Source organism: Trachemys scripta, chromosome 19 (genome assembly GCF_013100865.1).
Source record: "Trachemys scripta elegans isolate TJP31775 chromosome 19, CAS_Tse_1.0, whole genome shotgun sequence".
In the NCBI taxonomy this organism is placed as follows: domain Eukaryota; kingdom Metazoa; phylum Chordata; order Testudines; family Emydidae; genus Trachemys; species Trachemys scripta.
In genome coordinates this window covers 12,556,097-12,581,446 of record NC_048316.1, presented here as the reverse complement: position 1 = coordinate 12,581,446, position 25,350 = coordinate 12,556,097, and the positions used below count along the sequence as shown (strand labels likewise).

At 47.2% G+C, this 25,350-nt stretch overlaps 1 protein-coding gene across 6 annotated transcripts; it reads right to left on the bottom strand.

Moving 5' to 3' along the window:
• Nucleotides 1-2,967: 2,967 nt before the first annotated feature.
• MIIP (migration and invasion inhibitory protein) lies at nucleotides 2,968-23,461 on the bottom strand. Of its 6 annotated transcripts, none has more exons than XM_034753416.1 (11): nucleotides 23,359-23,438; nucleotides 17,008-17,198; nucleotides 15,786-16,259; nucleotides 15,043-15,145; nucleotides 14,280-14,391; nucleotides 13,212-13,276; nucleotides 12,653-12,782; nucleotides 12,140-12,236; nucleotides 9,213-9,320; nucleotides 8,222-8,881; nucleotides 2,968-5,228 (listed from the first exon to the last, which is right to left on the bottom strand). In XM_034753416.1, exons 2-10 carry the CDS (start codon nucleotides 17,188-17,190, stop codon nucleotides 8,741-8,743), a joined length of 1,413 nt encoding a protein of 470 aa, XP_034609307.1. In that variant the 5' UTR covers nucleotides 17,191-17,198; nucleotides 23,359-23,438; the 3' UTR covers nucleotides 2,968-5,228; nucleotides 8,222-8,740. The 6 variants fall into 6 exon arrangements, with proteins under 6 accessions (XP_034609307.1, XP_034609308.1, XP_034609309.1 ...); XM_034753417.1 differs by having other exon boundaries at nucleotides 2,968-4,973; XM_034753418.1 differs by having other exon boundaries at nucleotides 2,968-4,973; nucleotides 8,675-8,881.
• Between the last annotated feature and the right edge of the window lie 1,889 nt (nucleotides 23,462-25,350).

Genomic DNA, 25,350 nt, shown 5'->3' with positions numbered 1-25,350 from the left:
TTCTTCTCCCTCACACTGGTGTAAATCAGAAGTAGCTACTGAAATAAATGGATTACACCAGGATGAGTGGCGAATCGGGCTCCTAAGCCTTCTGATGAAGTAAAGCAGCATCCACCCTTAGCCAGGAAACGAGTTGAAAGGAGGGTTTCAGTCATGGGGTTTCTCCCCCGCTTTCAGATGTTGTACAATTCAAAAGCGAAGATTGGCGTTCTGGCCGCGAGGCTGCAGCAACGTCTCAGGAGATGAAAGCTGCCCCCTAAATCAAAGTTGGTAAATCATTCCAAAAGCAAGCCCTGGCTGGAGCTGGGGGTTGGTGGGGCTGGGTGAAATATATCAAAGGGGCTGTGTGTGGTTGGGACAGTCATTTCCCGACAAGCTGATTACTACATAACATAAGTAGCCCAGTGCCGCACACTCATTCTTGGTGCTACAACGAGGATCGTCTTGCTAACGGGAAAGCTTAATGATGAACCAACTCTCAAAATATCTTACAATAATCCCGGAGGCAGACAGCAGGTAAAAGCAGACAGAGTAAACCCGCTGGCAGCGTCTACCGCTACCTCTGAGGAACAGAATGGAGTTTAGCCCGTAAACTGCGGAACATCTGCTCTGTACTGACTCCAATGAAAAAAGCATCATTCACCCCACCCTGCTCACCCATTTAAGCATAGCTGGGTTTCCCATGCTATGGGGAATAAACTGTGGCCACGTACATACAGACAACCCAGGGTGGTACCCTAGACCTTCATCACCGAAGCAACAGGCCTAAAGGAGTCCTATCAATTGTACTAAAGGAGAACTCCCTTAGCTGGCTATTACATTTTCTGGGCCAGCCACAGTAGCCGTACTCTCACACGCTAAGCCAATGTATCCCACGAGGATAAAAAGGAAGCTAAACGCAGAGGAAGCCCATGCTGGATTTCGCCCTGGCCACTCAGGCAAGCGATGGAACAGATGGGTGGGTGTAGTAACATCTTCCAATTCCCCAAAATACATGCAATATTTTTCTAGTTCACAGTGGGCAAAACCCCTACTCCATGCCCCATGCGTTCCTCAGCTTGCGGCTGTATTGACTTCTATTGCTTTGCTCCACCGTGCTGTGTCGACCCCAGCAGCCTTTAAGTTTGGTTCCAGGAGTAGTCATGGGCAGGGATCTCCTTGGCAGTATGTATCTGCCTAGGAAAGACAGAAGGCATGGGAGCCGAAATCTAGGTGGAAGCACAGGGCCTCTCAACGGGCAGCGTGTCCACTTGCAGATCTTCCATGATTCTTTGAGCTGAAACCTCACCTTCTTCCTCAAACCCCACCCCACCACAGAAGAATTCCTAGGTATCTCTGCTCTTTGAAACTTACCTCTCCTCACAGGAGTCTAAAATCAACATCAGCTGTAGCTATCATTGGACAATATTCATCCTACAAAGCCTGCTTATAGCAACGAATGTTCTGGCTTAAAAGAAGAACCAAGAGTTCCTCAAACAATGGATCATCTTAACGTTGCCTGTGTCATGTGTTTGCTTAGCCAAGTTGTTACACCACATAGGAAAGCACGGGAAATTTCAGGAAAATTTGGCCTGAAATCCAATTACTACAAAACTTTCAAACCTAGTTCTCAGCAAGCATGACCAGACATTTTAGTAATCATCTCTCCGTCACCATGAATGTCACTGATGTTTGACTAAAGACAGCCAGGATTTGTGTAAGCACTGGAATCTCATATGTGATCAGCATCCAGGCCTCTCCATACTCACCCTTTCTGACCTCAGTGGAGTCACTGTGAGACACCACATAAGAAGGGGACACTCATTTCCCTTAGCTACCAGCCACAAAAGAAGATGGCCTGAGCTATTCACTGGTGATCGAAAACGGGAGTGTGGTCGTGATCAGAGAGTAAAAACAAAAGCTTCTTACCAGAAGATCAGTCCCCCTCTGTGCAAATTCAGCGTCAGCTCTTCTTACAAAAATATAAGGTTTCAATCATTTGTTTTTTTTATCCCTCTTGACCCTGGAGAGCCGACTGGACTCTTCTGGCTCGTGTATCATCGACATCAATTCAGTTCCAACAGCAGATCTTTGCAAACAGTGATGGGACAGAAAGTCCAGGCTGAATTTGCAGAGGTGGCCATTAGGAAAAAAAATACATGTAAACTGAACACATTTGATCCAGCAACACCAAGAGACAAAATCATTCTCACGGAGTCACTCTTCAGAATAGACCCACACTCTAAAATAATCTAGGCATCAGTTAGGCTACTGTTGGAAAAACAAATTACATACTTTTATTATAATGCGTGCCATTGCTATACAAGTAACGTAAAAAGAAAAATCATCTGGTCATTCACAGTGTAAATACACAACCCAGCTGTCTCAGGCTTCAGAAAAGTAGCACACACCCCCTTAAAGTAGAAACCTCAGACTGCTCCCTAAACCAATTCAGAGAGAAAGCAAACCAAAGGGGGTTAACATGAAAATGAATGTTAGTAAGAATCTCCTCCCACTACAAAGGCAGAGGCACTGACTCTGTGGGTGGCTCCGGAGCTGAAGCACCCACAGAAAAAAAATAGTGGGTGCTCGGCATCCACCGGCCACAGCTGTTTGGTGCCTCGAGGAGAGGTTTGGGGGAAGGCAGAGAGCAGCCAGTGGCGGACAGGCAGGGGCCTTGGCACGTGGGTGTGGGAAGAGGTGGAGCAAGGGTGGGGCCTTGGGGGAAGGGTCAGAGTGGGGGCTGTGGCCTTGGGGAGGAGCAGGGCTGGAGCACCTCAGGGGAAAAATAAAAGTCGGCACCTATGTTCAAAGGTGAAGTGTGCCGGAGCAGACTGCAAAGGGAATGGGGTTAGCAGTTCAGGAGCCTTGTAAATAAATAAAAATTAATGCAGCTATCCTATCTCCTAGAACTGGAAGAGACCTTAAAAGGTCACTGAGTCCAGCCCCCTGCCTTCACTAGCAGGACCAAGTACTGATTTTGCCCCAATCCCTAAGAGGCCCCCTCAAGGCTTGAACTCACAACCCTGGGTTTAGCAGGCCAGTGCTCAAACCACTGAGCTATCCCTCCCCCCTGGTGTGATGAATTAGGCTCAAAAGAAAGAAAAAGACTCTGAGACGGTGCCCTCTGTGGAAAGCTTAGTTCCCAAACACACACAAAGGCTCCGAGAGCACAAGAATGGGGATAACTGGAGGCCAGGGTAGCATGGGGGCAGGATTGGGGGGTTCTGTGACTAACGGGGGGGGGGGGAGGGATTAAGTCTCCTACAAAGATACACTCCTGTTGCTGAGGGCAACACCGGAGTATAGCCCCGGATGCTCTGAGCCAGCAGGTCTGCATGAGAATGTTCTGCGTAATGAAGTATGTGGGGGGAGGAGGGAGGGAAGGAAGGAAAAGACATTTGGTGATCAGAGGGTGGGATTCAAATAGTCAAAAGGGCTTGGCAGACATTTTGAAAGCTACTCAACGTGCAACAGTGGGCCATATCCTTAGCTGGGGTCAATCAGCGTAGCCCTGTTGACATCAGTGGACTTATGTCCATTTTACACCAGTGGAGGATTTGGCCAACTAACTGCAATTAGTCAGTTACCAAAAAGGGCTAAAGGAGTCTTGTTCTTACCCAGAACTAGTTAATTCCATTCTGATTAACAGAATTGTGATTGCAATCACGCCAACAGAAATCCAGAGTCATTGCATCAGTATCGGTGGCGTTACTCCAGTTTTACCCCATGAAAATGGGATCAGAGCCTGGCTCCTGAACATATAATCCCGTCTTGTACTTGGGAAGGAGATCCCAGGACACAGTCAGAGAGGCATGAGAGAAATCCATGTCCAGCCCATTCAGTAGAGGGTTCCTAGCCTCTCTCCTTGCATACGCTGACTGGGCAAGAGGAATAGTGCAGTTACTGAGAGAGGAAAAAGTTTCGTGACCAACCTAGCAAAAGAGGGAACAGAGAGAGAGCTGGGGCCCAGTTCAGCTAAGTAAGGAGAGAGAACGGTCCTAGGGTCTGGTCTGGCTCTGGAGCCTCGTCCTGTTAATGAGGAAAGGGCCCTCCTGCTGCTCAAGAAATGAAGACCATATTGGGGCCTGGTCCAGTCAGTGGAGGAAGGGGCTCTAAGGCTCACTTGGGCAATCAGAGATGGTTCTAATGTCCAACTGGGCCAACACCGTATCATTGGACTTGTTACCACAATACCCAGGGTAAAAAGTTCCCCGAGTGGGCAGCGTTTCCAGACTGCTGCAGTGAGGAGGCAAGGGCAGGATAAATAGAAACCAAATGCAGGGCCAAATTCAGACCGGCTATGGGGGGTGCATCTCGACAGGTTTATGCCAGCTCTGCCTTTGGCCCAGAGGTTTCTTTCATATACGAGAGCCGCACGAGATGGGGAAAGGCAAAGTTAACTTTCCAAAGATGATTACATTTCCATTTAACTTTATTCAAACTCAGCTGACCAGTTCTGAGTCATACAATGCAGCCCTTAGTCATCCAGCCCAGATTCTCTAGTCCAGTTCAAGCAGTTGCTCCAGCAGCATGTATTCCTTCTGCTCCATCTTGCCATGTGCTCTGCAAGCCTTGTCCTCAATCCTGTCCTGTCTGTTGCTGCAGAGTACAGCACAATCATCAGAAAGTTACACCTCACTCCCCTCTAGGCCATTACTTCTCACCTGTGTCATCCACCACTGGGAGACTCTCATAAGATTCGAAGTCAGTGATGCTCATGGGAGGTGGGTTAGCGTTGCTGGGCTTTGAAACGGAGAGATGTTCGAATTGGGGCAAGAAGCCAGATAGCCTAGGACTGCCCGGACACTCCTCCGGCTTGCACATGATACAATCCAGCAAGGAGCAGGCCTTTTCCTCCCAGAATTCAGCAGTCTTCAGGTTCACGGTGACGTTTTCAGCCGAAACCACAAAGTGCCGGATTCGTGCCTGTTTGTGTATCTCGCACATGCAGACCCAGGGCTGCCAGTTGTTCCAGTGGAAAAGCTGATCCCCTGTGGAGAGTCAAATCAGATACATGGGCAGGGAGGGTGGGAAACAGAGCAGTTTGGGGATAGGCAGAAGTGATAATAGGCTATGGAAGGGGGAGTGTTCTAAATGGCAGACATTACTGGGAGAACAGCAGTATGTTACCCGTAGGGTATGATCCTACACTTCTGGAATCCGTGGCAAAGCTCCCATTGACAGCAGCGGGGGCAGGACCATGCACTGGGCTCAGAAGGACAGTAGAGATCCCTAAGAACTTAGAACTGGGTAGTGGAAGAAAGAGACAAGAGGATTTTTAAACATGTAACCGAGAGAACTTCTTAATGCTGCAAATACACCCACATTGTGAGACACTCGCACAGCTAATGGATTGGTTCTGGCATGTTGACCACTACTTTTTATACTGAAACAGGATTGAATAAGGTTTTATGAAAAAGGCCAGCGAACTTTGCGATGGCAAAAAATGGTAAAAGGCAAAAGCCCTGTAGATGGAAAACTTCCATCCACAGATTGGGCAATAAAACATTCGCCCACTCCTCCATGCCACTGTGCCTCCTCTCTGACGTGGAGTCACCATGTCGAGGCAGGAGAGGGCCCTTGGCCTCTCTGCTGAGTCTACCAGCAAAGAGTTTAACTGGGATGGTCATCTCGGGGAGGTCGTCACGCCTCCTTCAGGAACTGGTCTGAGGCCCACCGACTTGTTTCATGAAGTCACCAAAGAGCCATGAGATAACAGCTTTCACCATGACCAACCTGGGCTATATTCCAGCTAATGATCTAGATATCAAAGACTTTGTAGCCAGTTACTAATCCCCAGTGCCATACAGGCCACGACTAGAACATCAGTTGGACGCTAAAGGTCGAACAAAATCACCTTCTGCCTGACTTTGCTAGAAGGTGCAAGCTCTTTGAGACAGGGAATGTTCTGTTTTTGTACAGTGGTCCATGTACAGGGTTTGTAGGCACCACCACCATTCAAATAATAATAGTAACAATTACCTACAGTCTGCTGTATACTGGCACCACGAACACACCCCAGCAACCACAGCTCAGAGCTCAGGAACAGCAACATACGTAGTCCTTCTTCCATGTACGTTAGAGTAGGACAGTACTCTGGCTGGATCACAAAATCCACGATGAACAGAGTCCACCTGGAATTGCTGGAACCTAGCAGGGGATATTTACTTGCTCCCATAGCAACATCACAAAAGGCTGCCCAATAGCGGTCATTCTATAGAACACGCGCGCCAGTCAACGTCTTCGGAACTTCCTGGGCTTGGCTTCGTTTCAATTCAGCAGAGCCTGGCTCTTTATGTACCTGGGAAGATGGTCAAGTGGAGACTGGAAAGCTGGTTTCCTTTTCATGGCTTCCAATACGGGATGCTACTCATTTTCTGGTTGACATGTAGCACGACACTACCAAAATCTCCCGTCCTCCCAGGCCTTACTGGTTCCCATATGGAGCCAAAGGGTTCACAGCCCACCTTTTTAGAAAGGCAGTATGGTCTGTAGGAATGAGCACAGTCCTGGGAGCCAGGAGACCTGAGTTGTAATCCTGGTTCTGCCACTGATACACTGTGTGGCCTTGAGCAAGTTACTTAAGCTGCTTGGGTTTCAACTTTCCCCATTAGTAATATGGGGATAATCTATGTGGATGGGGGTGTAACAGCAGCAGGTTGTAGCCACGGTGGTGCGTAGAATGGAGCAGTGGGGGGTATAACACTCTATATAAATGCTGTGCCTTATTCCAGGGAAGAACTGGGAAAGGGTTTATGATTTGAGGGCTTAGTGGTGAAAAGGTTTTAAGGAGTCCTGCCTTAAGATACAAGTTTGCACAATGAAGTTTTACTGCTGTATTTTGAATTAGTTTGAGGGGTATGTCTAGTTTCTGTGCCCCCAAAATGGAAAGAACTTTACAAATTCCATGTACTTTCCATCATATTTGATATACTGTTTGTTGTACCTTTTTCGCACTGCATTCAGATTAAGTCAAAGAAACTAAAGTTGCGCTTTCCATTTATAGTCAGTTTCATTTTCTATTTCTCATCCAGTCACCCAGCCCAACCAGGTCTAAACTTCCCACACCAAAGAGGAACACTTAATTTAAAACAAACTTGCTTTCAATTAAATATTAAAATTATTCCATTCATAGTCTTGTAAAATTAATTCCCGCTTTTTAAAAAAAAAATTCACAACCTACATTTTGCACCTGTAGTAAGCTCTGTAACACTAATAGACAATGAGCCAAACTCATCCCTGGGGTAAGCCCATAGAAGTCAATTGTGTTACACGCTATGGATAGGTTTGGACCAAGGTTTCTAAATACTCTTATGAGTAGGACTCTTTGTCGGTCACGGAAGTCACGGATTCCGTGACCTCCATGACTTCTGCAGTGGCCAGTGTGGCTGACCCCAGGGCCGCCTAAGCAGCTGGCTCCGGGACCAGCTGCTCAGGTGGCCCTGCAGCCAGCCACACCAACTGCAGCTGGAGCTGGCCTTGGGGACCGTCCAAGCAGCAGTTCGTGGGGTGACTGGAGCAGCAGCTGCTCCGGAGGCCCCCTGCAGCAGCAGCCCCCCAGGATGCCCTCCACAGTAACAGCCCCCCAAGATTTAGCCAGGAGTATTTATCATATAAGTCATAGCTAGGTCACGGGCACAAATTTTTTTGTTTATTTCCGTGACCTGTCTACTATAAATATATACTATATTATAGTATATGCTATACTGACTATACTAAAAATACCCGTAAGTAAATCGTAGTCTTACTTATGAGTTAATTCTACAATCCATAGAATTCCTATGATAGAACTCTACATTCCAGGTGTTATACTAGAAATATAAAACTCCTTTTTTATTGTTTCCTAAAGAGAAACTAAAACCACACCACATTACACACCTCAAACAAACTCTCCCACATTATTTCAATGCAATTAAAAACCCCCATGAGCAGGTCTTCAAAATGCCTTCCCACCAGCCTTTTTACAATCAGAGGTAAACATGACATCAGAATGTTGGAAGGCATTTTGTGGCTTTGTGATTCATAAAACACCTCTTTCTTTGACAATGGTTTCTCCCCCCCCCCCCCCCCCCCACAGATCTATGCTGAACATGATCTACCAAATCCTCTGTCCAAAGATAATGCACAAAAACAAACATGTTTTTCTTATTGGAACTAAAGCACCGTCACTCTTCTTTAATGTAAGAATTAATCATGTTCCCAAATTCCTGGAAGCATGAAATTGAGTATCTTTGCATACCTCATGCTGCAGCTTACAGACCCAACTTCTTGTCCAGAGAGTCAGAATTCTTGGTTTGATGAGTCAACCGTATCACTTTTATGAGTTGGGCGGATGAACGCTCTGTACGTGTCTATTGCAATACACCCAATGGCTGTTCTATTACAGGGAACAGGACTAGTCATCCTGTTTTCTCAACCCTACCAGATGTCTCTTATAGCAACTGACCACTTACACTTAGTTTACATCCCTGGATGGGAAAGCACAACTGCGGTGATTGTATGTACAAAGGGCCGGTTAGAGGCCAAAACTGGCCAACTGCAAGCAATTTCTGCCATTGTCTAATCGCAGCTTGCACAATTCCAACACACACGTGCATGCGGATTTTTGCGAGGGCGTTTGCACTTGCAGGGCTCGGAAAAAATCCCTCCTCTAAAGGTTCATTTTTAGGCAAACACCATCATTTTTACTCACTCCCAGTATCCCCCATGGGCCCTGGGTAATCAGGTCAGCAGCTCATACGGTTGAGACAGTAGGACTTTAATTAGGAGTTGCTCTGTAGCACAGTGGCTTGTCTGGAGCTCTCTGCCGAGAAGCATTACTAAGTCTGAAATGAGCTGAGCGGGACAGGTTTAGGAGCTGGTCCGTTCTGGTTCCTCCGGACATTCGGGACACCAAGGTCTAGAACCCAAACAAAGACTCCATCAACCTACAAAACCAAAAATCCCACTCCCCCATCTCGTCACAGCACAGAGAGCCTTACGACGCACTTTTGGCTCAGGGCCTTGTCTCCCAGCTCCATTAACCCTTTCACTGCCGCACAGCGGCAGCATCGTTCCCTGGAAGGGCAGACATCCCATTGGAAGGTGGATGCTTCCCAGCTTCATACCCAATGGGGCAAGTTGGGAGACTGAGCCTGATGCGCTCTAGGTCTCTTGCTTAGCTTTCAGTGAATTACCATCCTGGGCCCCTGAAAACAGGGCAAGTGCAACTCAGAATAGCCTGTCCTTACCAGGTGAGAATGGTCAGTGGGCTTTTGTTGCAGTGAAGTTCGCAGATCCAAACTGCTAAGCGTGGGGCTGCTGGAAGGGACGACGTTCTCCCAACCGGCCAGGCAGTGCTGCGGGGAGAGGTCTATCTATGAATGCCTTCTCTGGTAGTCGCAAAAAGAAGAACAGGAGTACTTGTGGCACCTTAGAGACTAACAAATTCTCTGGTAGTGTACGTGCCCCCAGAAAAGCAACAACCCAGTCTCTCCAAAAGGGGGCTCCGAGAGACTGTTGAGTTCATTTCTTTAAAGAGCTTTGTATGGTCACAAAGGGGCACCGATGAGAACTTCCCAGAGGCTCTAAGGTGCAAAGCTACCTCACTTCCCCCAGGTGTCCCCTTCACTGGCTTCCAGCCATTTCCAAAAGCAGTTTAAAAAAAAAAAAAGGATAAAAAAAAAGGCCTTTTTAAAATTTTAACTAAATACATGTTTTTTTTTTCAAAAATTAAAGCTAATTAAAATTAAATTTGAAATTATGACAAATTTATGTTTAGGCTATACGCTATTAAAATCTTTTACATTAAATACAAGTAATACAATTCAAGCAGTACATGTTGGCTGCTGAAATTTTAAAGACAGTCAAAGCCCTGAACGGGTGGAAGTTTCTGGCTAAGCGCTTGGAGCCAGAATTTGTTGAAACGGTAAACTATCTTTTAACCGCAGTAGCCTACTCTGCAGGTGGAGAGAGAATTTTCTTCAGATCAGTTTATTCAATTAGTTCAGTTCAACGTTGAAAAACTCACTAGGAGTTGGAAAAGCAGGCAAGTTTTTCCCCCACCCTCTTTTCCAATCTGTGGATAAAAATTAGGTGTGAGAGGATGAAATCTACTAGTTCTAAAATCTTGAAGGATATGGTGACCAGAAACAATCTGTTGAATTCATTAGTACAGATAGTGCTTCCTTTGTTTAATAAACCAGTTAGTTTTAAACACAAAACATTTTGATGACCTCACTTTGTGTTTTCTTGTGTATCCAGCACACTTACGGCAGTTTTATTTAACTAATTAAAAAAAGAAAACAAAACAAAAAAAACCACCCTTTAAAATGCTGGTTTGGGTCATTTTTAATTGTATTTCAACTTCCATCCAAATGCAGCTTGTGACACAAAACACAAGAAGAAATGAATCATTCTCTAACGTAATAAAACGTAATAAAATACATCATTTTCTAACAATAAAACAGTTATAAAAGTTAAGAATCTGAATAAATGAATGTTAAGCTATAGAATTTCTTAAATAAATGCGTATAAATATAGCGTATCCTCCTGGTTTAGCAAAAAGAGGTACCAACCAATCACAACCAACTTTTCTGTACGAAAATAAGTAAAAAGTACAAATGCAAACAAAATTAAAATTGATTATTTAAATCCAGGTTTTCTATTTGCTGTTTGAAATCAAACTTAAAACCAATGATTGTCAAATCACATGTGGTTGTAATGACAGACAAGATGGGTGAGATAACACCTCACCCACCTTATCTCTCTACTAATCTGGGACTCTCACAGCTACACTGCATATAACACATAATAACACGTAGTTGCAAGATTTGTCACATCAGCTTCCTGAACATTCTGAACTCAATGCACTGGGCCTCCATTTACCCACTCAACTCCTCCAGACACAATTTTGGCTGGAGCTGTGCAAATAACTGGTTGCCCTCCAAGAATTACTTTTCAAGTTTTTCAGTGAATCAACAAGCCAAAAGAATATTTGTTTCGGGTCGAAGTAAACATTTTGCTTGACCCAAAACATAACGGGCTCCCGTTTTGTTCCAATTTCAAAAGCGTTTGTTTTCTTTTTTTTTTTTTAAATCAAATGGAAGGAAATTTCAAATCAAAAAGTTGTTTCGAAGTGGAAAAAAAAAAATCAAAATGTTTCCTTTTGGAAATTGTCAAAACTAAATGTTTCTATTTTCCTGGAAAACGATATTTTATAGGTTGTTGGGTTTTTTGACCTAAACAATTTGGCGAAATGGACACGAATTCACAAAATGTTTCAGTCAACTTTAATCTGCAGTTTTCAAGGACAAAAGTTTCAAGGCCAGATCCGTCTCTCTGGAGCTCTTTGCTCTCCGAGCCACTGAGGGTACGTCTACATTGCAACTAGACACCCGTGGCTGGCCTGTGCCAGCCAACTTGGGCTCACGCTCGCAGGGCTGTTTCACTGCTGTGTTGACTTCGGGGCTTGGGCCCGGGCTGTAGGATCTTGCAGGGTGGGAGGGTCCTGGAGCTTGGGCTCCAGCCTGAGCCCCGAAGTCTACACAGCAGTGAAACAACCCGGGAGCCCGTCAGCTGGCACGGGCCAGCCGCGGGTTTTTCTTTTGCTGTGTAGACATACACCTTGTCTTTATAAATACCTGCCTTCTTTGCTTTGGCCCACACTCTACTCATTCATTCTGCTTGTCTCCTTTTACCACATGCTGCTGTTCACTGGATTTTACCAGCAAAACTGTTTATTTGCAGTTGCGAGCAGTAAAGACAACAGCCTGATTATCTCTCTCTGCTGCATTCTTTTGCCCTGTCTGTCTGCGGGAGAGCCACTCAACCCAACTCTGCAGGCATTTGCTCTCAGTGTATAGCATTCGGACACACGCAGTGTACGCAGAGGGTTATATAAATTATATTGTGTTACAGATGGGCGTGAGCGGCAGAGTTTGCACCTAGGTTTGGCTCTTCCTGGCTGTCACAATGATTGGACCAGTCTCAAAGCCTCGCTCTGAACTTCCCCACAGTTTAGGGGTGTTCAGCTCTGGAATCTTAGCTGAGACCCATCCCTGGCATTAACAAATCAAGGCTCTTGGTTCTCTTGTTTTCCTAACATGCTGCTATTGCCATTCACCTGGTGATGATGCAGCCACCTGCATAACCGTCAAATGGGAAGGTGGAAACTTACCGAGGGTAAAGCCAGATCGTCTGCTGGTTCAAAGCTCTTCCTGCGATGGATTTTGTACTTATAGGCAGGCAGGAGGGTGGACCTGGGAATGCTGACCCTGCAGCCAAACAGAGGAAGTAACTGCGCAGGTCCTCCAGAAGAGACATCACAGTGCAGAAGGCATCTGCGCTCTTCCTGCCGCACCTGGAATCTTAAGGCCTCATCCAAAGCCTACTGAAGTCAATGAGCTCTGGATAAGGTCCTTAGGGACTTGTGTGTAGACCCAGACTCTGGACTAAATTCAACCCCAAGGTAAGAGGCTACAGCTCCCATTGACTTCATATGGGAGCTGCTCCTGCTTACGTCATAGCTGAATTTGGCCCTTTTGCATTTCAAAGCCCAGAGCTCCCTCTCCCCTAAGACAGTAACTTTGTAAGGAGGCATCTTAAAGAGACCTCCTCCCCCATGCCTAGCTTGCTCTCTGTCTACCTTGATGGCTTCCTGTGACACTTGAGCTACTAGCACTGTGCAGACCTGACGTAGGCTGGTTCCTCCAGCGTCTCCGGAGGCCGTCGGGCTCTCGGGGTCTTACACACGGGGCAGGCAGACTGGGAATCCACAGGGACTGTAAACAGGCGCCTGTTTAATCGATAGCAATAAACACCTGCCATGCAGAGGAGAGATCGTTACTTCATTCATAGCCTGTGGCACTCTTCTTCCCCAATGCACCGTACACACCGCACAGAACCAACCCCCGCTGTTCTCCCAAAGTACTATTTACACGGTAATTTCCCTCCCATTCAACTGTTTCCTGAAAACAGATGCAGCTTTAACTGAACTTCCTCAACTTAAAGCACGTAAGTCAGTCAGGTCAATTACAGAGAACCCTGGAGAAACAGAGATGACACGAAAGAGAATCAACCCAGGGACTCCTGCCTCTTTGGAGTGGGAAGTGGGGGCTGGAGAGGGGCTGAACTGTGAATTCTTCCTACGCCCCTTCTAAGAGGCTTAAGGCTGGGGTTTTCCAAAAAGAAAGCCACAGAAGGCAGCTGCCCATGCCTGGAAACTAGATTTGGAAGGCATCTCATCTTACACTGATGGGAACTGGAAACCGAATCTGCTTCTTGTTCAGGAGCCAAGTAATCCGGTGCCTCTGGCCTAAGGAAACAAAGATGCAGTCACAGCTGTGCACTCTGGAGACCGCGATGGGAACAATGCAATATCCTCCGAGGGGGTCTCTTGCTGTCCAGACCTCCCTTTAGACTGGCTTGGTGGGGAAAGCACTCGTCACACTTACACCAAGAAACCGAAGGGCTATTCGCAGAGCAAATGCCCATCTCTGGGCAGAGGACAGACCTGCTGCATTACAATATGCAGTAAAAGCTGTGTTATCCGGCACTTTACCAAACTGGCATTTCTGATCTCCACTAAAAGTCCGGTTGATGAGGAGCCGGCAGGCTCCCTACCTGGCTCTGTGTGGCTCCCCAGAAGCGGCGACATGTCCCTGCTGCTCTTAGACGGAAGAACGGCCATGGGGGCTCCGTGTGCTGCCCCCGTCCTGTGCGCTGGGTCCGCAGCTCCCATTGGCCAGGAACTGCAGCCAGTGGGAACTCCGGGGGCGGCGCCTTCAGGCAGAGGCAGCATGCAGAGCTGACTGGCTGCGTCTCCGCTTAGGAGCAGCAGGGACATGTCGCCGCTTGCTGGGAGCCGCCCGAGGGGAGTGCCGCCTGGATCCGACTCCCCGCACCTCCTCCTGCACCCCAACCCCCAGCCCTAAGCCCTCTCCCACACCCAAACTCCCTCCTCTCCATTGGTAAGTATAACTCTTAGTTAACCGGAATTTTTGACTTACCGGCACCCCCCCTTCCCCCATGGCGGATAACAAAGCTTTTACTGTACTTGATGACAGGAACTAATTCAGAAATCCATTTCAATCGCTCCCAGACGTTCCTGGTTTCTTGGCCATGCGGGAATGATTCAGTTCACCCTCTGCACCTGGCTCTAGTTCAGTAGTAAACAGCTGCTCCCCAGAAAGAGAGCAAACGCTCGGTGACCTGCTGATGGGCTGGATGAGCCATCCTCACAGTCTCCTGCTCCGCAGACCCCCTGCCAGTTCTTCCCTTGTTCCTGGCGTTCACTGCCACCTTAGTCCCCTCCTTACCCCAGGTCTTCCTCATGGACACACGCTTCCTTGTTCACCTGCCGGAACTCCCGTAGCTCAGAGAAGTACTGCTCAGATTTCTCAGACAACGACGAGTCCGTCTCCAGCAGCCCTGGGAACGCGAAGCGGGGGGAGAAGGAAATTCAAAGCTGGAACTGCATCAGAGGCAGGTGACCTGGGAAAGCTCACGTGAAGTGGTCAGTTAACCAGGGTGCTGAGTGCCAAGGAGGGCGACTGATTAGACCAGCAGACACGAAGGGAGCAGCGTGGCCAACTGCCAAGCAGATACTGCCTCTGTCGAAGGAGAGACCCCAGCAGTGCCACTGACCCGGAGGGGCCAGTGACTTCTGTGACAAAAAGCCTTGAAATGATCTCTCCTCCTCATTTCCTTCGTTCATCTCCTGCTCCTCTGGGCCCCCCTCGAATTCTCCCAGCCCCACCGCAGCTGCATGGATTCCTGGCCAGTCTCCTCACTGCCCTTCCAGGAAAGCACAGGTCATCTCTGCACTGACTGAGGAACTGTGTCTGGCTTAGCAAAACTGCAGCTCTTGTGCTGAGAACACTGCCCAACTTGCAGATTTTTCAGCAGTACCGGGGCAACAGCTCACTATGCCCTGGTCCCAAAGCGCACGCAGTCTCCAGCCCCGGGCCTGCACCTCGGTCTGTACCCTTCGCCATACAGGATGTGAGTTGTGATTTTAGCCCCTCCGTCAACCAGATCACCCTAATAACACCACAATTGTGCGGTGGGGCTAGGACTTGCCTGCAATCCAGTCGTACCCCAAGAAAGGACGTGCTGACCAGCTATCGGCGGGGATGGTGTATTCCTCAGGGTCTGACAGAAAAGTCACTCGGCCTGCTTCCTTCTGGGGTGAAAAGAGTTCACAGGTCACTAGAGACTCCTTATGCGGCTACAAGGACGCTGCGCTCCTCAAAGGGGACCTATTTGCTAGCTGCAGAAAGGGGGGCGGCTGTGGTCTAATGAACTGGGCTGAGAAATCTGGGCTCTAGTCTCAGCTGTCCCAGCAATTCACTGCCTGGCTCTGGGCGGGTCTCTCACCCCTCTCTGCAAAACGGAGGCCCAGGCCACGCAGCAAGTCGGTGTCAGATCTGCAATCAGCACGCAGGGCTTGCCGACTTCCAGCTCCGCGCTGACAATGCTACCCCAGGCTGCCCCGAGCTGCCTAGTAGGATGACGGCAACAATTGATGTCGGATGTATACTCTGAGCTTACGGAGACCAGCTGCGCAATGGGGGTAACCCACGAGGCCCTCTGTGGGAAGACAGTAGCCGTGCTGTCTGAGCAGCCTGTCCCAAATGTGCGTGGTGAGGGCAGCAGTGGGGTGAGGGAGGGGGCTCGGCTCTCATTCCACAGAGAAGGGGGAAGAGGGTGGGTGAGATGCCCGGGGCCCTCAGCTATTAGGAATGGAACAATTCGAACCCGGATATTTATTTCCCCTCCACCTGGCTTGAGCTGCTCAGGCCGATGCTCATCTTGCTTTTTACCTTGACTTCTTTCCCCCCAGGTGTCAGCAGGATTGATTTGGGAGTCCTGGAGTCTCTAATGGCCGTTTGCTGCCGGCCATTCCCTTCTGCTGGGGTCCTGCCCAGCACCGTCTCTGCCTCAGCCCTTGGCCCGCCCCTCTCCGGGGCTCCATGGAGCACGGTGGATTGCTGTCTGCTCTCTCTGTGTTTCACAGGGATGGATTCTTCCCCTGGGTTTCTCAGGGCATTGCCGTCTCTGGTCACTCTGGAGGTTTCTGTGGTGAGGGATGCTGCCGGTGAGAAGCTTCGTTCTGCCCTGGGGGAACCCGGATGCGCCCCCGCTCTGCGGTGCAGCACACCCCTCCCCTCCCTGCCGCACGCTGCGGGTTTCAATGGCGAATGAAGGGCTGCCCTGGCTGTGCTGGCTCCGGGTTCCACAGACACTAGCGTCACGGGGTCCGGTGTGCCCTTCGTCGCACGGACTTGGTTCTCCTTCTGTAATGAGCACAGAGACCCACACGTCACCACACAGAGGCGGAGACAGCTCGGGAATTAGCTTTTCGATAACTCGGCCTCCTACCGTTCTACGCATCCCCACCCTGCCGTGCGACAGTCATACAGAAGCTGCTGGAGAGAGAAGGGGAAAGGCCTCGTGTTGGGCTTGAGCCACTGCTGATCACTGTACGGAGTGGGTGTGAACAGGCTACATCCAGGCCTCTTTGCCCACAGGCGAGAATCACTGCAATGGGTGGCCTCTGAGGTGGTGGGGAATTAAAGGACAATGGTCCAGGATACCCGTCCTGCCACCTCAGCTGGTGGTAGCAAACGCTGCTCTATCTAGGCAACTGTATTCTCTCCCACCTCGAGTCTCATGGGGCCGAGAGGCAGAGCCTTTGCTAGACGGACGGAGCTCAGACCATGGGATCGCTTATTTCTCCAGCAGACTCCACAGCCACTGGATTGCACCACCAGTCTCATGCACATGCATCCCGTCTACCCGGCAACTCTCTCTGCAGCATTGCTGCCTGTCACTGTGGTGCCCATTTGCTTCCCCGCCCTGTGCCTGGTGGAGCTCAGCATTTCTAGTCCCGAACCTCTGGGTACTGCAGGTTTGAAAAAGGCTTTTTACATTAGGAAACCTCAGTTCCAGGCATGGAACAGTTAGAGGGGAAAATGCATTTCTGCTCCTGCATCTTTGCCCCTTTGCACCACTCTTATCTAGCCTGCCCAGCCCAGCACATACCCCTCTCTTAGGAACAGGGACAGCTCTCTCTGCAGGAGTTGTTCTTCTGGAAAGAGAGGATGAAGACAGTGGCTTGCGAGGAAGTCTTTTCTTGATTTCTTCCTGCTTCACCTTGAGCCTTTGCAGAAGGTCTTGGTTTGCATGACGCAGCCTCTCCAGTTGCTCCGACTCCATCTTCTGCATGACGGTCCCTAAAGGGCCAGAGAAAGGTGGGTTGCATTACTGTGAGCACTCCACAAAGGAACAGGAAGGGAGGAGCCATTGAGTTACAAATTGAGGGGAATCCACTCTAGAAACAGGAGTGTTGGAGGGTTCTCTGACAGTTGGAGTTTTTATCAGATCCCCTGAGAAAGGAATCAGTCTCAAAAGTCTCCACGCTTTACACACTCTAAGAACAAGCATCATTTTTCATTCCTCTTCCCCTAGGGAAGTTATCAAGTAATTTAGGCCCCAAATCTGAGTGCTCTTAAAAAGAGAGATTATAAAACTTAACAGAGGAAATAAACCACCATGATTTAAAAAAACAAAACCAGAATCATAGGACTGGAAGGGACCTCGAGAGTCCAGTCCCCTGCACTCATGGCAGGGCTAAGTATTATCTAGATCATCCCTGACAGGTGTTTATCTAACCTGCTCTTAAAAAACTCCAAAGATGGAGATTCCACAATTTCCCTAGGCAATTTATTCCAGTGCTTAACCACCCTGGCAGTTAGCAAGTTTTTCCTAATGTCCAACCTAAACCTCCCTCACTGCAATTTAAGCCCATTGTTTCTTGTCCTATCCTCAAGGGTTATGAAGAACAATTTTTCTCCCTCCTCCTTCTAACAATCTTATGTACTAGAAAACTGTTATGTCCCCTCTCAGTCTTCTCTTTTCCAGACTAAACAAACCCAATTGTTTCAATCTTTCCTCCTAGGTCATGTTTTCTAGACCTTTAGTAATTTTTGTTGCTCTTCTCTGGACTTTTGCCAATTTGTCCACATCTTTCCTGAAATGTGGACACAATACTCCAGATGAGGCCTAATCAGCGCAGAGTAGAGCGGAAGAATTACTTCTCGTGTCTTGCTTACAACACTCCTGCTAATATATCCCAGAATGACATTTGCTTTTTTTGCACCAGGGTCACACTGTTGACTCATATTTAGCTTGTGGTCCACTATGACCCCCAGATCCCTTTCCGCAGTACTCCTTCCTAGGCAGTCATTTCCCATTTTGTATGTGTGCAACTGATTGTTCCTTCCTAAGTGGAGTACTTTGCATTTGTCCTTAGTGAATTTCATCCTATTTACTTCAGACCCTTTCTCCAGTTTGTCCAGATCATTTTGAATTTTAATCCTATCCTCCAAAGCACTTACAATCCCTCCCAGCTTGGTATCGTCCGCATACTTTATAGGTGTACTCTGTCTGCCATTGTCTAAATCACTGCTGAAGATATTGAACAGAACCGGACCAAGAACTGATCCCTGCGGGACCCCACTCGTTATGCCCTTCCAGCATGACTGTGAACCACCGATAACTACAATATAGGAACGGTTTTCAAACCTTATAGTAGCTCCATCTAGGATGCATTTCTCTAGTTTGTTTACAAGAAGGTCATGCGAGACAGTATCAAAAGAAACAAATATTTAAATGAAATTGGGTTTAAATAACCCTGCACTGAACATAAGAATGTGAAAACCTGTTATATTAATTAGCCTAAACTTAGGCACCAAACCCCATACCCTGATTTGTAGAGGGGTGGAGCACCTGTAACTCCATTTGATAACTTTGGCCTAGGGTTTTAAAATACTTTTTGGTTTAATCATAGCTATTTTAATAATTCCTAGAAATGTACACATTCAAAGCATTGTGCACACAGTAATTAATCCATAGAAGACCCTGGAGAAGTATGTAGGTCAATATCGTCACCCACGTTTTACAGATGAGCTAACTAGAGCAGAAAGAGGGGAAATGACTTTCCCAAAGCCAGAGTGTGAATCAGCGTCTCAGACAGGGCAAGTGTACCGACAGCCAATCCTCCGCTTCAGCCTCTAGACCACGCTGCCTCTCTCGTTGGTAATACAGGTAGAGGGAGTTAAAACCACAAAAACTTGTGTTGCCGGGACGACGGCCTCGTTGTCCAGCAGGCTGGGCCACAAGCCAGGGAAAAGGGATTTCATAAAGGAAAGAATCGTAGAAATGTAGGACCTCGAGAGGTCATTAGTCCAGTCCTCTGCACGAAGGCAGTACTAAGTATTATAATTCTAGACCATCCCTGACAGGTGTGTGTCTAACATGTTCTTTAAAACCTCCAATGACATTCATTCCACAACCTCCCCAGGTAATTTGTTCCAGAGCTTAACTACCCTTACAGTTAAGAAATATTTCCTAATGTCCAACCTAGGTATCCCTTGCTGCAATTTAAGCTTGCCCTCAGTGGATAAGGAGAACAATTTATAACCCTCCTTTTTATAACAATCTTTGACTGTTATTATGTGCCTGTCAGTCTTTTCCCCAGACTAAACAAACCCATGTTTTTTAATCTTTCCTCGTAAGTCATGTTTTTTATACCTTTCCTCATTTTTGTAGCTCTCCAATTTGTCCAGATCTTTCCTGAAGTGAGGCGCCCAGAACTGGACACAATACTCCAACTGAGGCCATGCCAGTGCTGAGTAGAGAAGAAGAATTACTCTCGGCTCTGGCTTACAACACTCCTGCTAATACATCCCACAATGATGTTCGCTTTTTTTTGCAGCTGTATAACATACAGGATCGTGTATACGCTGTTAAGTTTGTGATCCACTCCCTCAGCTCCTTCCTAGGCAGTCATTTCCCATTTTGTATTTCTGCAGTCGATTACTTCTTCCTAAGCATAGCATTTTGCATTTGTCCTTATTGAACTCTATCCTATTTATTTCTGACCATTTCTCCAGTTTGTCAAGATCATTTTGAATTCTAATCTTGTCCTTCAAAGTGCTTGCAATCCCTCTCAGCTTGGGGTCATCTGCAAATTTTATAAGTCCATTCTCCACTCCATTACTCAAGTCATTAATGAAAATATTGAATAGTACCGGACCAAGGACAGATCTCTGCAGGACCCCACATGATATGCCCTTCCAGTTTGATGGTGAACCAATAGATTAAAAAAACTGAGTGCTGCTTTCCAACCAGTTGTGCATCCACCGTAGAGTAGGCTCTCTTTGCCTAGTCTGCTGATGAGAAGATCATGTGAGACAATATCAGAAGCCTTACCAAAGTGGAGATATACCACATCTACTGCTTCCCTACATCCACAAGGCTTGTTGTGCTGTCAAAGAAGGATATTAGGTTGGTTTGACACAATTTGTTCTTGACAAATCCATGGTGAGTGTTACTTATCACCTTATCTTCTAGGTGCTTACAAATTGATTATTTGCTCCAATATCTTTCTGGGTCCCAAAGTTAAGCTGACTGGTATATAATTCCCTGGGTTGTCCTTATTCCCCTTTCTAAAGATAGGTACTATGTTTGTCCTTTTCCAGTCCTCTGGAATCTCTCTTGTCCTCCATGAGTTCTCGAAGATAATCACTAATCGCTCAGAGATCTCTTCAGTCAATTCCTTAAGTATTCTACGATGTATTTCATCAGTCACAGCCTACCTGAAGACATCTAACTTGTCTAAGTCATTCTTAACTTGTTCGTTCCCTATTTTAGCCTCAGATCCTACCCCATTTACACGGCTGTTCACTATGTTAGTCTGATCACTGCTAACCTTTTTGATGAAAAAGGCATTTAAAACTCTTTGGCCATTGTTGCGTTTTCTGCTATCGTCCTTCCCTCCTCATTAAGTAATGGACTTGCCCTGTCCTTGGTCTTCCTCTTGCTTCTCGTGTATTCATAAAATATTTTCCTGCGACCCTTTCATGCTTCTCTGTGTGTGTTATTATATATATGAATAAAAATATCATCCTTCATAATCTGACCTAGTTCATGGGGATGGTTTGCTCTTGTGTGCTTTTAATAATGTCTCTGAAAAACTAACAACTCTCTTTAACACTTTTTTCGCTTGAGATCCTGTGGCAAGCAAGTCTATCTACCAATTCTCTGAGTGTGCTAAAGTCTGCCTTTTTGAAGTCCATTATCTTTATTTTGCTGTTTTCCCTCCTGCCATTTCTAAGAATCATGAACTCGATCATTTCATGATCATTTTCAACCAAGCTGCCTTTCACCTGTAAATTCTCAACCAGTTCCTTCCTATGCGTCAGCATCAAATCCAGAATAGCCTCTCCACTAGTTGCTTTCGCCATCTTCTGTAGTAAAAAGTTGTCTCCAATGCATTCCATGAACTTGCTGGATAACAGGTTTCAGAGTTGCAGACGTGTTAATCTGTATCCGCAAAAAGAACAGGTGTACTTGTGGCACCTTAGAGACTAACAAATTTATTAGAGCATAAGCTTTCGTGGGCTACAGCCCACTTCTTCGGCTGCATAGAATGGAACATATAAAGAGGAGATATATATACACATACGGAGAGCATGAAAAGGTGGAAGTTGTCTTACCAACTCTGAGAGGCCAATTAAGTAAGAGAAAAAACTTTTGAGGTGATAATCAAGACAGCCCAGTATAGACAATTTGATAAGAAGTGTGAGAATACTTACACGGGGAGATAGAGTCAATGTTTGTAATGGCTCAGCCATTCCCAGTGTCTATTCAAGCCTAAGTTGATTGTATCTAATTTGCAATTCAATTCAAGTTCAGCAGTTTCTCGTTGGAGTCTGTTTTTCAAGCTTTTCTGTTGCAAAATTGCCACCCTCAGGTCTGTTATCAAGTGACCAGACAGGTTAAAGTGTTCTCCTACTGGTTTTTGAATGTTATGATTCCTGATGTCAGATTTGTGTCCATTTATTCTTTTGGGTAGAGACTGTCCGGTTCATCATCAAAGATCTACAACCTATCCTGAAAGATGATCCCTCACTCTCACAGATCTTGGGAGACGGACCTGTCTTCGCTTACAGACAACCCCCCCAACCTGAAGCAAATACTCACCAGCAACCAAACACCACTGAACAAAAACACTGACCCAGGAACCTATCCTTGCAACAAAGCCTGATGCCAATTCTGTCCACAAATCTATTCAAGTGACATCATCATAGGACCTAATCACATCAGCCATACCATCAGGGGCTCATTCACCTGCACATCTACCAATGTGATATATGCCATCATGTGCCAGCAATGCCCCTCTGCCATGTACATTGGCCAAACCGGACAGTCTCTACGTAAAAGAATAAATGGACGAGAAACTGCTGAACTTGAACTCCTGTTCTTTTTGCTGGATAACCTATACCATGCTGTAACATTTTCCCAACAGACCTCCGGGTAGCTGAATCTCCCCGCCATCACCATGAAATCATGTGCTTTAGATGATTTTGTTAGTTATTTAAGGAAAGCTTCATCCGCCTCTTCTCTCTGGTTAGGTGGCCTGTCATAGACCCCGATCATGACAGCACCCATAGGTTTTACCCTTTCTATCCTTACCCAAAGACTTTCAACAGGTCTGCCTCCCACTTTTCTTTCAACCTCAGTATACATCTTTGCTATCCAAAGCAACGCCTCTTTTCCCCTGCCGGTCCTTCCTGAACAGGCTGTAGATGACATGTATCCATTGGCTAAAATGGATTTTCTCCTATGTTTACAATTCTATAGCACCCTTTGTCCCAAAGCACCTTGTATAAATCACATCTGATTTGTTTACATGTGCCTGTTGCCCTGGCAGCTGGACACATGACCCAGATCAAACCCCCGGGCATACAGGACGCAGTAGAAACAACCGAACACAACACAACTCACAGCAGCCAGGGGAGAGGCCCTACCATCCAGACAGCAGAAGTGTATGGCCTTGGGGCACCCCACGGATTACACGCAGGTCTGATCTGCTTTTTCTACGGTGTTTCTCAGGCTCTGATCACCTGGGCAGCGAAGCAGCCGCCTCTCATTAAAAGCCACGGAGCTCTTTAATGTCCCCATTGAGCTGGGCAGAGACCGGGCTGTAATGTCACCTGAAAGACACAGTCCACGGGGATGGAGATCTTTACGCATCCCCTGTAAGAGAGCAGCGGGCTCCTTTCCCAGCTCATGGGGGGGCGGGCTAGGCAGGTCCCCCCGCGGGTCAGCGGGAGGCTCCGGGGCCGTATGGGGCTGAGTCTGACACGGGGGCGATGGGGCTTCGGATCCTCCATGCCCAGAATGATGGGTCCTCCCCTGGGATCACAGCACCCTCCCAGACCTGACCTCCCCGCCGCCAGCCCCAGGCTCCAGCCCCAGCCACGTGGACCCCCCAGTGCCCGCCTGCTTCCCCCGGGCCGGGGGTTCCCCAGCCCCGCACTCACTCACCCTCCAGTCGCTTTCTGGTTTGTAGCAAAAAGCCACCCCCCAGCCGCCTCCTGATTGGCCAGGGCGCCCGTCCCCAGCATGCAACGCCCCAACGGCCCGGGGCTCCGTTTAAAGGGCCAGATTCCTCCCCGCAGGCAGCTGGGAGGGAACACGTGCGCGGCTGGCTCACGTGTCCGGTGCTTCTCCTCCCCCGCGAGCGGAGCTCCGGCAGGGCCCCAGGGCAGCTGGCATCAGGGATTTCCCTACACCCCCCCTGAATTTCCCCAACGCCCTCCCCACCCGTGTGGTGAACTAGTTACATGCACTGTTGCCACTTTCGTGATTGAAAATTTGAATTGAAATTGAAACATTAATACCTACTTTAAAAGCTTATAAAGTGGATGATAAAATACCTGTATATGACCAACGTATAATAGATTTGAAAAGTCTGAACATGGAGTGGCTTCCTTATAGAGCTGTTGTTTTTTATGCCAATGTCCATGCATTCATTTATATTTCAATTATGATTTGTAAGCAAAGTCTAACTGAGCTCTCCCTGACAGCTACTGATGAGCTGGGGGGAAAAGGCTTCAGGACAAGATTGTATTTACATTCACCCCTAATCTACTTCGGTATCCAGCAACCAGAGCTGTGTTGCCCAAGGAATAGATTTTGGCTGGGGTTAGGTTACAAATCACTTGAATGTGAGGGGGTAATGAAACAACGGTAGCTAGAGCAAACAGTGAGCAGCTGGAGAAACGAGCAAGGTGCCTTCTTGCCCGCACCTGGGAGGTGAACTCATGTGAAAGCACCTCTGAACTTTGAGTCTCCACTGACCAACGACAACACCTGTGAGTGTTAATAAGGTTGTTAAGAAAGCTGGAACTACAACACAGTTCATGCGAACAAACATGGCTATGGCATCATACTTTCTATTTAAGCAAGAGATACCACACACTACAAACCGGAGGTCAACGTTAAGGGCACCGTCGCTTGTTCATCCTGAAGTTAAACACTGGTTCCGAACAAGACCAGCAAATGCTCACTCTCTTTCTGCAAAAAACTCAACTGACTGGCTAGAAGCATGTGGTGCAACAGTGAAAGACTCAACAGTTGAAAAAGTGAAGAACTCTCTCACCACATTTAAAAAATTTGCATACATGGCTGATGAATGCACCGATGCAAATGGGCATCAAGTATTAAGTCATTGTGGATCTTATTTTGATGTCAGTGATAGGCCAGTAGATACATTTCTAGATGTTCAAGTTATAGAAGACACAGCGACTGCATCTGACATCCCACATCTTAGAAGAGTTAAATGCTTGTCAATTGGACCCCAAACAGATGGCTGCTTGTGCATTTGATGGAGCTGCAAACTTCTCTAGAAGACATGGTGGAGTACAAGCTTTGCTCAGCGAGAAGTGTAACCCTAATCTCTCCTATACACACAATGCAGAGGCCATCTACTCCAACTAGCGCTAGGATGAGCTGTAGACTCTTCAAAAGACATTTAAAAAGCTATACATTTAGTGTCTTCATTATATTCTTTTTTCAGCAAGTGTCCAAAAAGACTGAATATCTTGGGAAATAGAGAAGATACACTGTGCCTGAAGTTCAAATTAGTCCAACCTGGGAAAACGCTCCGGCTTTCTCATAAGCGATCCTTGGCTGTTGTCTTAAAACTACTCCAGCTGTTATTACTGGCTTTGGAAAGCATCTACCAAGATGGGATGGATCGAAGTAGTGAGGCTGGTGGATTACTTTTGGTACTATGGTCAGAGAAGACTATTGCCGTTCTCTCTCTTGTAAGTCTACTGTTGAAACCACTTGGGTCATTAAACAATGCCATCCAGGCATCTGCTACAACAGTAGTAGATCTTTGTCCAGCAATAGACGCTACATTGGGATCAGAGAGCTATCCATGGAAAAAGTACCGGAAGAAGCAAAGACTTCAGTCCAGAACTTGACTAATGAAGACATTTTATATTGAATCCTTAAGTGAAGAGGACAAGA

What these genes read in the sequence shown, in the direction of transcription:
- MIIP (XM_034753419.1), bottom strand. Translation starts at nt 17,190, where the DNA reads ATGCAGAAGATGGAGTCGGAGCAACTGGAGAGGCTGCGTCATGCAAAC. An exon ending in CTGGGGGGAAAGAAGTCAAG is followed by an intron (nt 15,146 to 15,785) that starts GTAAAAAGCAAG and finishes TTTTCACCCCAG; the next exon opens with AAGGAAGCAGGCCGAGTGAC. An exon ending in GGGGTACGACTGGATTGCAG is followed by an intron (nt 14,392 to 15,042) that starts GCAAGTCCTAGC and finishes TCGCGTTCCCAG; the next exon opens with GGCTGCTGGAGACGGACTCG.